The following is a 14,155-nucleotide window of genomic DNA, read 5'->3' on the forward strand; positions in this document are numbered from 1 at the left end:
GAGCTCCACCTACTGGTAAGTGACAGGTCTGTGCGGCGCATTGCTAAATGAACTGTCACTTACTAGTAGGAGGAGCTCCCGCCCGGACACGAACATCGCAGCTCCCAGGTAAGTATGAATCTTTTACTATTGTACTATTGCTAGTAACCCGCTGCCACCAATGATCAGGGATAGGGGGGGGGGGGGAGATGGGAGGCCGCACACTGGCCACCAATGTTGTTAATGCTATAGAGGGAGGGGGGGCCAATGGGGGGCGCACACTGTGCCACCAACGATTTATTACAATAGAGGGAGGAAGGGGGGGGGGGGGGCGCACACTGTGCCACCAACAAATTATTACAATAGAGGGAGGAAGGGGGGGGGCACACTGTGCCACCAACGAATTATTACAATAGAGGGAGGAAGGGGGGGGCACACTGTGCCACCAACGAATTATTACAATAGAGGGAGGAAGGGGGGGGCACACTGTGCCACCAACGAATTATTACAATAGAGGGAGGAAGGGGGGGGCACACTGTGCCACCAACGAATTATTACAATAGAGGGAGGAAGGGGGGGGGGGGGCCGCACTGGCCACCAATGATATTCAAACTGGGGAGGGGGGGGGAGGGTCTGCCCCCTGCTGCCTGGCAGCCCTGATCTCTTACAGGGGGATATGATAGTACAATTAACCCCTTCAGGTGCGGCACCTGAGGGGTTAATTGTGCTGATCACGGCCCCCTGTAAGAGATCGGATGCTGCTAGGCAGCAGGGGGCAGTCATGTACACAGTTTGTAGTATATTCTAACTAGAAGCGTCCCCATCACCATGGGAACGCCTCTGTGTTAGAATATACTGTCGGAAATGAGGTTTCACGATCTAACTCATATCCGACAGTATATTCTAACATAGAGGCGTTCCCATGGTGATGGGGACGCTTCAAGTTAAAATATACCATCGGATTGGAGAAAACTCCGATCTGATGGTATAAAAGGGACTCCAGACTTTACATTGAAAGTCAATGGGGACGGATCCGTTTGAAATGGCACCATATTGTGTCAACGTCAAACGGATCCGTCCCCATTGACTTGCATTGTAATTCAGGACGGATCCGTTTGGCTCCGCACGGCCAGGCGGACACCAAAACGACTTTTTTTTTCATGTCCGTGGATCCTCCAAAAATCCAGGAAGACCCACGGACGAAAAAACGGTCACGGATCACGGTAAAACGGAACCCCGTTTTGCGGACCGCAAAAAAATACGGTCGTGTGCATGAGGCCTAATATTGATGGCTTATCCTAAGAATAGGTCATCAATGTTAAAGAGAGTCTACATGTATGAAACTGCCGGTGATATAAACAAATCATAAATTTTTTCTCTTTTCTGCATCATCTAATCTAACGTTAAAAAAAAAGTTTTATGACATATGCTAATGGTAGTGCCCAGGGGCATTTCCCATTGCAGCAAGTGCCCATGCCCTCCGGAGACTGTCGCTGATCGCTCCTCCCATGTCTCACTGTAAGACAGCCCAGTGTCCTTACGTCACAGTCTCTGCTCCCTGGAATCCCACGCTATCTCATTTCACTGCCGAGCCCTGGCAGGAGCAGTCCGTTTACTGGTGCAGCTGCCCACAGTGAGTCTGGTTCCAGCAGTGAAGTGAGCTGGTGCAGGATTTCAGGGAGCAGGGAGCTGTCTTACAGTGAGATGTGGGAGGAGGGCATGGGCACTCGCTGCAATGGGAAATGCCCCAGGGCACTTGCAAACTCATAAAACTTCATCCCGAAGAAAAGGGAAAAAGGTATGAACCCCCACCAATTGAATATTGATGGCCCACTGTAATCATCATCAATATTAACATCCCAGAAAACCTGTTTAAAGTTAAAAGTGTTTTCTGGTACTTTTCTACTGATGGTCTATCCTCAGGAGGGGTCTGACACCCCACAGGGGGGTTACTGCAGCTGTGTAGTATCCGGTATGGAGCTACTGAGGGACAGCTGATTATCAGAGGTGGGAACCCCCACAGATCAGATGTGGATATACTGAGTATAGCAAATCAATATAAAAGTACTGCAATACTCCTTTAATAGACGTTTTAGAAGAATGAAACACATTCAAATACTTCCAGTTTTCTGCTCCATAAAACATTTATCATCTAGTACTATGATGCTTGTAAATGTGTGGATAAATAATGTTACAATTACACACTTTATTTTTCATACAGAAAGCAAATAAGTCTCACCCGTGCAAAAAAAGAAGTATCTAATTCATCTGGAAAATCCATAGTGTCCTCTTCAAGAAAACTAACTGGGGTGAAGCTTCTCCGTTGTACCCTTCGTAATGTACCTTCTTTCACCGAACGGCCCTGCATTTTTGAAAGCATAATACACATCATGGTAAGTCAAATCTGTCTTGTGACATTCATGTCCACAAGTGTTTGTTCATCATATGCAAACACAATGATGGTCACATCATCTACAACCTATTTACATACTGATTGACTTTCTATACATACAGAATTAGGAAGGTCTTACTTTATTATACATAATTTTAATATCAACAGTCACCACTTTTCAGCCTCTGACACCTGTAGCAGTTGATTGGCTGCTACGGCTGTAGTTACACCCATTACACCATGCTGTACAATCGATCTGCAGTGTCCTCACTGCAAGTGTTGATGTCATTGTATTCTGTATACTGTGCCTGTCCCACAGGCTGTATATGGAGAGAGTGGTAGGTTCCTAGGTATTGTGCCAGGGAGGGCTAGCACCACTCCTTCCTGTCTAGTAAGAAGTGAGACAGTTTAGTGTGAGCTGCAGATGTGTATGTAGCAAAGACCAGAGCTTAACGGGGAAGCGTCCATCCCCTTTGCAGAGTGACAACATATGTGCAAACGCTTGTGGGAAACTTCAGCGACCATACAAAGAGGATTGCTGTGCATTTGTTCAAGAAAGGTAACCTATATAGTGGCTCCAGACTTCTCTGCATGCTGGTGGTGGCAATAAGCTTCAGGTTCCCCATCATAATAAAAGGACAGAAGGGCCCTCTGTTCAGGGACTATATTCCACTGAGAATACTGGGAAAATGTGTATATATATATATATATATATATATATATATATACACAGAGAGAGAGAGATAGAGAAAGAGAGATAGTTGTACCCCTTGAGCCAGAAAAGGAGAGACTGTATAGCCTGATTAAAAAGAGAAAGAGAGAGAGAGACTAGCCTCCTATATATAACCTTGGGAAATTGCATATGCTACTGTACCTGTAAGGACTGTGATTAGAGATAAGCAAATTTCATATTTTGAAATTCGTTCACACTTCGTTTGTTGGTTAAAGGTGAATTGCATTATGGATTCCGTTACTGCGGACCATAACGCAATTCTATGACGGAATGCATAATGGAATGCCTTTAGAGGCATTCCGTTATTCATTCCGTCATAATAGAAGTCTATGGCCTGCAAAACGGATCCGTCCCATTTCCGTTATGCAGAGGAGTCCTTCCCTGCATAACGGAAACGGGACGGATGCGCTTTGCAGCCCATAGACTTCTATTATGATGGAATGAATAACGGAATGCCTCTAAAGGCATTCCGTTATGCATTCCGTCATAGAATTGCGTTATGGTCCGCAGTAACGGAATCCATAATGCAATTCACCTTTAACCAACAAACGAAGTGTGAACGAATTTCATAAGCGGAAATTCGCTCATCTCTAACTGTGATTAATGTGTACAGCACCTGTGTGAACCATTTATTGAACTGCCTCAGTAAAGTACAGTGGACTTGTTGCATAAAACCCAGCCTTATCACTGTGTGCATCAACAAATTGTTACTGTCACATCATTCCACAGACCCTACCTTGCACCTCCAAACTCATTTACACCAAGGGCACCCCACCTTACATCAAGCAGGAGCCCCCAAACCAGGATGTGCCCTGAAGGTGCGTCCTTCCTATCACTGTACTGCCCGGAGAGCGACAAAGCGAGAACTGCCACATGAGTACAACTACCTCCACCCTCTCTGCTTTCCCAGGGTGACTGCAGATGATTATACCAATATATAGAAGTGCTTACCTTTACAAGTGCAGCTGCTGCCCTGAAACTCATCTTGGCTACAGACTCTTTTTTCCGTCTTCTGGGAAATCGGTTGAATCCAGATCTTGAGCTTGTAAACGAGCAAAGGGAAGTTGCTCCTGGAGTAATAGGTGTATGTGGCATACTGTAGCCATCAGTATCTTCCACCATTCGGAACGCACGCCCTCGTGCCAAAGGGTCTATAATCTACGAATACACAAAACATTATTATACATCAAGTAAAAAGAACATGTGGACGTGTGAACGTGTGGACTTGTGTACAGTGTGGTCATAAAAACAATACCTTCTGCATATTGAACTGAGTTGGTCCCACATACAGAGGAGGTGGTGTCTCTGTACTTGTTAAGGATATATTATCTTGGCTCGGAAGGTCCATTTCTCTTATGACCTGTGGTTTTAACTTTCCATATCTCTGGCTGCAATGCCTCAGGCTTTTCCGCTGCCATTTCTGAGTGGAATCACTGTCTTTACTTACTCCAAACCAATCAGCAGTGCCCCTGCAAAAAAGAGCACAATACATTATAGCAATAAGTGCAGAATTAAGTGAGCAATTTGTCATGTATAATGCATAGGACTGAATACAAATATCTCACACTACACACTATACGTGCTGATGGTTAGGTGAAAACAATCCGTAGGGCACAGGGATGCAGTATATAAAAATTCAGACTTGTCAGTAAAAGTTATTGACTTATTTATAAACCCAACTTCCTTCCAACTAATGGACTCTAGCTATCATTGAGTTTGGCTGCCAAACACAAAAGTAATTATATACATGTGTTCAACAATGTTAGTAATAGGTCGAGATAAAAATCCGGACAGAACCTGAGACATTTCATAGTTCAGAAGCTATTGTTCAGCAACATTAGCCATTGTATTCCTGGGGACAAGTTGGATTCACGATGATTACTACACAGGAAGTCTGCCATGGAAAATATCTAAAAAAAACAACTCTTTAGCTCTAAAACGCTCCTACAATTATCATTATTAACAACCTACAAAGAAGAAACAAGCCCAAAACAGTACCCATAAAATATAATAAAGCTTTATTGTGTATACAAATAACATAAAAAAAGTTTTTATTAAAAATCACACGATGCAAGGACAGATGGCAGAAAAAGCATCTTCCAGAGACCACATACTGTAATTTACAAATGGGGGTGAATATGGAAAGGTGTATATATTATAATGTATGGTCTGGACTACATCTACTGGGATAGTACCCTGTAAACAACGTAGCTAAAAATAGTACCATGAATAAATAGTAATAACTGTGTCCAGACCAGAGTATAAAAAACGAAGCGCTCATTCACATGAACGTGTGCTGCCCATTGCCGTATTGCGGACCGCATTTGTGGTTCTGCAATACACGGGCACCATTCCGTGTGAATTCCGCATCACGGATGCAGATCTATTCACTTTAATGGGTCCGCAAATCCGGAGATGCGGAACAGAACACTACGGAGGCACTACGGAGTGCTTCCTGGGGTTCCGTGCCTCCGCACCGCAGAAAGATAGAACTTGCTCTATCTTTTTGCAGAACGGACGGATCGCGGACCCATTCAAGTGAATAGGTCCGCGATCCCCATGCGGCTGGGCCACGGTCGGCAGCTTGCGGTCCACAGCACCGGCACAGGCTTCACACGGTCATGTGAACAAGCCCTAATACCAATAATCAAACTCACGCATTTGCAATTGTGGTCAATGGTGGGCACCACCCCAACGTTTCTTCATTATTAGTTAAAAAGTGCCATGAATTCCAGGGAGCTGTCTATAGGAAATTCAAAAGTACACCACACAAAACGGTGGCGAACTGGGGAAAACAGCGGCCAGTTGGTGAACGCTCCCCAGAGACCTGATCCAAAGTCCCAAAAGAACAGAAGCTCCTGTGCAGGCAGAAAAGTTTGTAATGTCAATCAGGTAAATAGCTGTGTTTCTTGCTGAATTATCAGCCTCAATTCAGCTCCATATAGTGCACCATGTGACCGCGCTGAAGGAACGGAGGCTGACAACTCAGGCAGAAAGCAATCAGTAAGAAAATTAACTGTACAACTATCTACCAGAAAGACAACACAAATGGAGACAAATATATGAATAGCGGTTTTATGACTTCCCCTTACTTGGCCATCCGGCGAAATGCGTAGGGTAAGTGGACACTGGATGGGTGACCGTTAATACGTTTGTTTACAATTGAATGAGCTACTATACAGGGAGTGCAGAATTATTAGGCAAGTTGTATTTTTGAGGATTAATTTTATTATTGAACAACAACCATGTTCTCAATGAACCCAAAAAACTCATTAATATCAAAGCTGAATATTTTTGGAAGTAGTTTTTAGTTTGTTTTTAGTTTTAGCTATTTTAGGGGGATATCTGTGTGTGCAGGTGACTATTACTGTGCATAATTATTAGGCAACTTAACAAAAAACAAATATATACCCATTTCAATTATTTATTTTTACCAGTGAAACCAATATAACATCTCAACATTCACAAATATACATTTCTGACATTCAAAAACAAAACAAAAACAAATAAGTGACCAATATAGCCACCTTTCTTTGCAAGGACACTCAAAAGCCTGCCATCCATGGATTCTGTCAGTGTTTTGATCTGTTCACCATCAACATTGCGTGCAGCAGCAACCACAGCCTCCCAGACACTGTTCAGAGAGGTGTACTGTTTTCCCTCCTTGTAAATCTCACATTTGATGATGGACCACAGGTTCTCAATGGGGTTCAGATCAGGTGAACAAGGAGGCCATGTCATTAGATTTTCTTCTTTTATACCCTTTCTTGCCAGCCACGCTGTGGAGTACTTGGACGCGTGTGATGGAGCATTGTCCTGCATGAAAATCATGTTTTTCTTGAAGGATGCAGACTTCTTCCTGTACCACTGCTTGAAGAAGGTGTCTTCCAAAAACTGGCAGTAGGACTGGGAGTTGAGCTTGACTCCATCCTCAACCCGAAAAGGCCTCACAAGCTCATCTTTGATGATACCAGCCCAAACCAGTACTCCACCTCCACCCTGCTGGCGTCTGAGTCGGACTGGAGCTCTCTGCCCTTTACCAATCCAGCCACGGGCCCATCCATCTGGCCCATCAAGACTCACTCTCATTTTATCAGTCCATAAAACCTTAGAAAAATCAGTCTTGAGATATTTCTTGGCCCAGTCTTGACGTTTCAGCTTGTGTGTCTTGTTCAGTGGTGGTCGTCTTTCAGCCTTTCTTACCTTGGCCATGTCTCTGAGTATTGCACACCTTGTGCTTTTGGGCACTCCAGTGATGTTGCAGCTCTGAAATATGGCCAAACTGGTGGCAAGTGGCATCTTGGCAGCTGCACGCTTGACTTTTCTCAGTTCATGGGCAGTTATTTTGCGCCTTGGTTTTTCCACACGCTTCTTGCGACCCTGTTGACTATTTTGAATGAAACGCTTGATTGTTCGATGATCACGCTTCAGAAGCTTTGCAATTTTAAGAGTGCTGCATCCCTCTGCAAGATATCTCACTATTTTTGACTTTTCTGAGCCTGTCAAGTCCTTCTTTTGACCCATTTTGCCAAAGGAAAGGAAGTTGCCTAATAATTATGCACACCTAATATAGGGTGTTGATGTCATTAGACCACACTCCTTCTCATTACAGAGATGCACATAACCAAATATGCTTAATTGGCAGTAGGCTTTCGAGCCTATACAGCTTGGAGTAAGACAACATGCATAAAGAGGATGATGTGGTCAAAATACTCATTTGCCTAATAATTCTGCACTCCCTGTACAGTGTTCATGTGCAATGGTTTCTTGTGCAATGTTTCATTCTGGAAATGGCACTGGTCTGAGATAAAAGACTTCACTAATGCAAACTTCGAACATTTATCTATCACATATTAGAAGAAGAATTTAACAGAATTTCTTGCACTAAATATTTAACTTGAACAATGCAAAATGAAATATTCAAAAACTAATAGCCAGTATAAAAAAAAAAAAACACAAAGGGAACCAAGATCTTATAATATGGCCTCACACAGAAGTCTGGACAGTTGGACCAGGAGGCCATAAATCACCTGATCCGGCCATCCACTTGTGAGGTCCAGAGGTATCCTGAGTAAAGTAATAATCAGCCAAAGTGTATCTTGGAAACTGTGTCCAACAGAAGTATAGAGACTTGTGAGAGAAGTACAAAATCCTAAAATGACTGTGGGTGGAGAAGTGACTCAAATAAGTTTTAACCATATCAAGTAATTTGCCACTTAAGGGGAGGGTTTGTATGCATAAACTGCTGTTAAATGCATTTGATTGAGCAAAACGTGAGGATCATCCAAATCCTGTTATAGCTGAAGATTACTTTGAATGAAAGGAGGGACAAATCATTAGTAGGGATAGAAATGACTAATATTTTGTTCTAAAGTCAAATGCACGCTATGTATACACACAGTGGGGAACATTTATTAAGACCAGCGTGTTAGACGCAGGTCTTAATAAGCCCTATAGCTGGCGGTGGATCGCCGATGTAGAGGCGGCTTCTACATAACATTGGCGTATCCACCGCCGATTCTAAATGACAGCTTCCTTGCTGTTCTATATTTAGACCATTTTCTACGCCTAAACCAGAAAATGATGAATGAGACGGGACCGCCAGCCCCTCCCCTTCCTCACCCATGCCACGCCCAGTTTTTTGTGGCAGCTATCTGGTCATGAATGACTTTCTGTATCTTTTTTATTAATCTTCCAAATAATATTATTTTACAAGCTGAAATTTTAAGGCCTCTTTCACACTTGCGTTGTCCGGATCCGGCGTGTACTCCACTTGCCGGAATTACACGCCGGATCCGGAAAAACGCAAGTGTACTGAAAGCATTTGAAGACGGAACCGTCTTCCAAATGCGTTCAGTGTTACTATGGCACCCAGGACGCTATTAAAGTCCTGGTTGCCATAGTAGGAGCGGGGAGCGGGGGAGCAGTATACTTACAGTCCGTGCGGCTCCCGGGGCGCTCCAGAATGACGTCAGAGCGCCCCATGCGCATGGATGACGTGATCCATGTGATCACATGATCCATGCGCTTGGGGCGCCCTGACGTCACTCTGGAGCGCCCGGGGAGCCGCACGGACGGTAAGTATACTGCTCCCCCGCTCCCCACTACACTTACCATGGCTGTCAGGACTTTAGCGTCCCGGCAGCCATGGTAACCACTCTGAAAAAGCTAAATGTCGGCTCCGGCAATGCGCCGAAACGACGTTTAGCTTAAGGCCGGATCCGGATCAATGCCTTTCAATGGGCATTAATTCCGGATCCGGCCTTGCGGCAAGTGTTCCGGATTTTTGGCCGGAGCAAAAAGCGCAGCATGCTGCGGTATTTTCTCCGGCCAAAAAACGTTCCGTTCCGGAACTGAAGACATCCTGATGCATCCTGAACGGATTTCTCTCCATTCAGAATGCATTAGGATAATCCTGATCAGGATTCTTCCGGCATAGAGCCCCGACGACGGAACTCTATGCCGGAAGACAAGAACGCAAGTGTGAAAGAGCCCTAAGAATGTCTATTAATAAGGGTGGAAATTCTGCCCTTAATCTAAGAGAAGAAAAATACAACAAAGAAATAAATCTGCAACCAACGTGTATAACAGTAATATTATTTTCCAATTCAACAAGACTTTTCTAAATTATTGGCTTCCATCCTTATCTCTGTATGACAAAGAGCTTTACTATAAAACTTTTTCAGAACTAATATACATGCAAGAAAGTTAATTCACGTCAAACCACTTGTTTATTAGTCGTGTTCAGCACTCTACATGCACCTCAAAAACTACCTGCAAAAAAAGGTAGACAGTGTTTGACGCTTTCTATAATATATAGGTCTCCTGCGAGCCAGGTGGCCCTTAACTGGCATGGTACTGATTCTGTCAAATGTGACATGCTTCCTTCCAGGAAAAATACAAAAAGAAATAGTGGTGAACATACAGTACATCCCTACTAACTTATAATGAAGGTTCCAACAATTCTGTACTACTACAATTTAACAACAAAAAATGTATATAAATCATACTTACTAGTAAACTGTAACATTTACCAAGATGTATTCATTCATGATTCAAAACAGAGAAATAGGTAGGCTGCACCTAAGATGGATGTGGTAGGTTGTTCTGCTGGGCAGCAGTATTTAGCGCTGACCTTAGTTATTCATATTCTTACTTGGCCATATAACAGCTTCATTATGTGAAGAGTGAGCCCTAACTCACTCTTTACAGGACAGGATTAATATCAGCTCTTTCTAAAGAGTTACATTCCAGGAAGAGGGTCAGGTTTGACTATGCCACATCTAAAATAATTCAAGTAACAAAAACTTCTCCAGTTTTTCTTTTTCTTTTAGTTTTTCTTTGCGCCCCTTGTACACATGAATTGAGATGGAACAAATAAAAAAACTAAAATTAAAAACCATGGCTCTAAAACTCATCTTTAAAAATGTATATGAATAACTCCAGGTTACTTAAAGGATATGTCCACATTTGTAACTATTTTTATCGTTCTACTGCATCTAAGATCTAAAGAACGTAAAGCTGGTGGTCAGGGAGGTTAATTTTTCTTGCACAAGGTCAGAATGCCAGAAGAAATTAAAAAAAAAGTTATACTCACTTTCCTGACAACCCCCTTCCCCCCCTCTTGTTCCAATGCTTACTGAGTCCTTGCTGGTCTTTGGACACAGGAAATGCCAGCTTAACCAATCACTGGAAATAGCAGTGAATCGCCTCAGCCAGTGATTATGTGAGTGTACATTCCCTGCATGTTGAGAGTGACTTACAAGCAGATGACATTGGGGACCATGTACGCATCGGAATTTGAGAAAAGGAGATTACTGAGGTGAGTTTTTTATTTTATTTTGTTATGCCCTTCTGAGTTCATGTAAAAAAAATAAAAAAAAATTAGCTGGATAACTCCCTTTAAGAAAATAGTTGTGATTAAAGGGGTTGTCTAACACTTACTTTTACCACCTATCCACTGGTGGCACCACCACTGGAAACCTCTTCATCACCACATTGAGGCGGAGTTTGAATGGTGCAGTGGTCATATATTCTAGTGATCATGGTGGTCCCAGTGGGGTCCCCAGTGATCAGACATTGATCATCTATCAAGTACATTTTCTGACGGTATTCGTATAACTAAAACAAAATATTTTGGTCATTTATCAAACTGGTGTAAAGTAGAACTGGCTTAGATGCCCATATCAACCAATCAGATTCCACCTTTCATTTTCCAAAGGAGTTGTCAAAAAAAAAGTGGAATCTGATTGGTTGCTATGGGCATCTAAGCCAGTTCTACTTTACACCAGTTTGATAAATGACCCTAAATGTTTATATATATTCACAATCCAATCTTACCTTTTTATGGTCTGGGTGATTGAGGTCTGTCGTTGTAAGATCGGCCGCTTCGAGTCATTGGGAGGTGAAGGGATTCTAGTATTCTCAACTGGCATACTTACACTTCTTAAATATGTCTGACGCTTGAAGGGCTGGAAGTAAAGATGTACTTATAGTGACAGAACCCCAATGTGGTCAGTTTTCACATATTTCATTCAGCACATGAATATAAACATAACAGCAATAAGAAATGATGTAACAATACATGCATCTCCCAAATAATGTATTGCAGGTATTTAGATAATGAATTTATCACTACTGTAGATACAGAATCATATTATTTCCAAATGAATTGCTGCTCGGTAAAAACATTTGCTCCCATCCAAACATCCTGCAAAACCTATAGCAGTGACTAATAAGAAACTGCATGAGAAAACAGCTGTTCATGAAGTTCCATGTGAGATTTGACAATTTTAGATGACTAGAAATGAGTAGCAATAATATCTAACAGTATTGCTTTGATGATTACAGTCAGTGGATGTGGCCTTCGCTTCAGGGGACCCACCTTGAAATAGTCCTGAGGACACGATTTTATTTACCATGTCTGTTATTGGAAAATGGGAAGAGAATTCTTTGTGTTAAAAAAACACACAATTCCGCCAAGGTTTTTGGGGTTTTTACATCAGTGTTCACTGCGCACTAAAAATGACATGACTTCTGAGGCTCAATACGAATGCCGCGATACCTAACTTGTATATTTTTTGTTTTGTTTTACTACTTAAAAAAATAATAATTAATAAAAATTTTCTTTGCATCGCCATTTTCTGACAGCCATTACTTTTTTATATTTCTATCTACAGCGCTGTATGAGGGCTTGTTTTTAGCAGAACGAACTGTAGTTTTTATTGCTACCATTTTTGTGGTATACACAAATTTTTGATCACTGTTATTTTTTGGGGGGAAAAGGTTACTAAAAAATTGTGAATTCTGTTACAATGTTTAAATCGCCCCTCGTTCCCAATCTTACATATAAAAATAGGGAAAGAGGAGCAATTTAAACTTTTATTGTTTTTTTTTTCTGATCCCTTGTCCCATTCACCCTAATAGAGATCTATTAGGGTGAATAGGATTCTGACGCTCCCTGTTGAGCTGTGCCTTGTGCACAGTACAGGAAGGAGCTTACCATGGCAGGCGTGGTAAGCTTCAGGGGCATCCAAGATGCCAAGGTAAGCGGTTGGAGAACACAATTTCATAGTTGCATCCCTCTGTCTAACTCCACAGATGCCTCGGTCAGTGTTGATTGTGGCATCTGAGGGGATAAATGACGGGGGTTCGGCGGGATTGCCATTCCCTGTCATTGTGGGCAGGTGTCTGCTGTATAATATAGCTGGCACATTCCGCGTATGGAGAGGCCTCACTCCAGCATCCCACATCCCACTGTCACAGAGGTTGAAGTGGTTAAACACCCTTAGACAGATGATAAGTATCATCAGGATATCCTCTTTTTGCTTGAAATGCCAAAGTCCCTCTACATGCAGCCCAGTTCATACAGAGGTGTTATGATCTCCATGTTCTGAAAAGGGCTGAAGTCCTCTACAAGATACAAAGGGAAATATCATACTTCAAAGCCAGCCCTGCCATAATACATGTTTTATAATAAGTTATGTATTTATGATGAGGAAACTCAGCTGCTTCTCTCATTGCAAGCGCCAGGATTTTTGCCCTTAGGCCTCCTGCACACGACCGTTTTTTCCCCCGTTTACTGGCCGTTTTTTGCGTTCCGTATACGGAACCATTCATTTCAATGGTTCAGCAAAAAAAAAACGGAATGTACTCCGTATGCATTCCGTTTCCGTTTTTCCATTCCGTTTAAAGATAGAACATGTCCTATTATTGCCCGCAAATCACGTTCCGTGACTCCATTCAAGTCAATGGGTCCACAAAAAAACTGAACACATACGGAAATGCATCCGTATGTCTTCCGTTTCCGTTCCGTTTTTTGCGGAACCATCTATTGAAAATGTTATGCCCAGCCCAATTTTATCTATGTAATTACTGTATACTGTATATGCCATACGGAAAAACGGAACAGAAACGGAAACACAACGGAAACAAAAAACTGAACAACGGATCCGTGAAAAACGGACCGCAAAACACTGAAAAAGCCATACGGTCGTGTGCAGGAGCCCTTATTAACCTGCAGATTTGAATATTGGTTTGAATTATTAATATTTCATATTCACATTTCATATGCCTAGATTGGCAACAATATGTTGGGAAACTTGCTGGTCATAGTATCTCGCTAGTCAGTACCAATGAGAAGATATGATATAGGCAAGAATTATGTCTTTGAACTGTGTTTTCTTGTATATAAGGGTGCCAATTCATGGTCTGTACAGAACACTTTCCTGCAGTTACCTGCTTTTCTTAATTCTAATCCTGCCTGTAATGATATCACCTCGGTGTATAGATAAGAGAGGATTCACGATTCACAATAGGTGATCGTCAGAGCTAATCTATTCTTTCCTTGTACAATGACCACTGCACAGGTCACAGAGCATGCCTAGAAAACTCGTCCATAGAGGTCAATGAGGGCCCCTCCTGTCCATTCTGTCTATGGCCCATGGGGCTCCCATAAAGCAAATGTTCTGAATGCTTTCTAAATGCCCCGATAATCATGTTCAGTAAATATAATAAATAAATCTGCAATCAGAAAATGAAAACTGATTTGA

At 42.4% G+C, this 14,155-nt stretch overlaps 1 protein-coding gene across 4 annotated transcripts in view; it reads right to left on the minus strand.

Moving 5' to 3' along the window:
- Window positions 1–14,155, minus strand: part of RHBDF1 (rhomboid 5 homolog 1) — a 161,564-nt gene that overhangs the window by 43,818 nt on the left and 103,591 nt on the right. For 3 of the 4 annotated variants that reach the window (XM_040440304.1, XM_040440306.1, XM_040440305.1), the window contains 5 exons: window positions 11,445–11,575; window positions 9,879–9,989; window positions 4,360–4,573; window positions 4,056–4,262; window positions 2,219–2,341 (listed from right to left, as the gene is read on the minus strand). In XM_040440304.1, coding sequence (XP_040296238.1) covers window positions 2,219–2,341; window positions 4,056–4,262; window positions 4,360–4,573; window positions 9,879–9,989; window positions 11,445–11,575 — 786 coding nt within the window. The remainder of the gene's footprint in view (window positions 1–2,218; window positions 2,342–4,055; window positions 4,263–4,359; window positions 4,574–9,878; window positions 9,990–11,444; window positions 11,576–14,155) is intronic. The other variant, XM_040440307.1, reaches the window with a different exon arrangement.

The sequence above is a fragment of the Bufo bufo genome, chromosome 7 (assembly GCF_905171765.1).
Source record: "Bufo bufo chromosome 7, aBufBuf1.1, whole genome shotgun sequence".
Classification (NCBI taxonomy): Eukaryota; Metazoa; Chordata; class Amphibia; order Anura; family Bufonidae; genus Bufo; species Bufo bufo.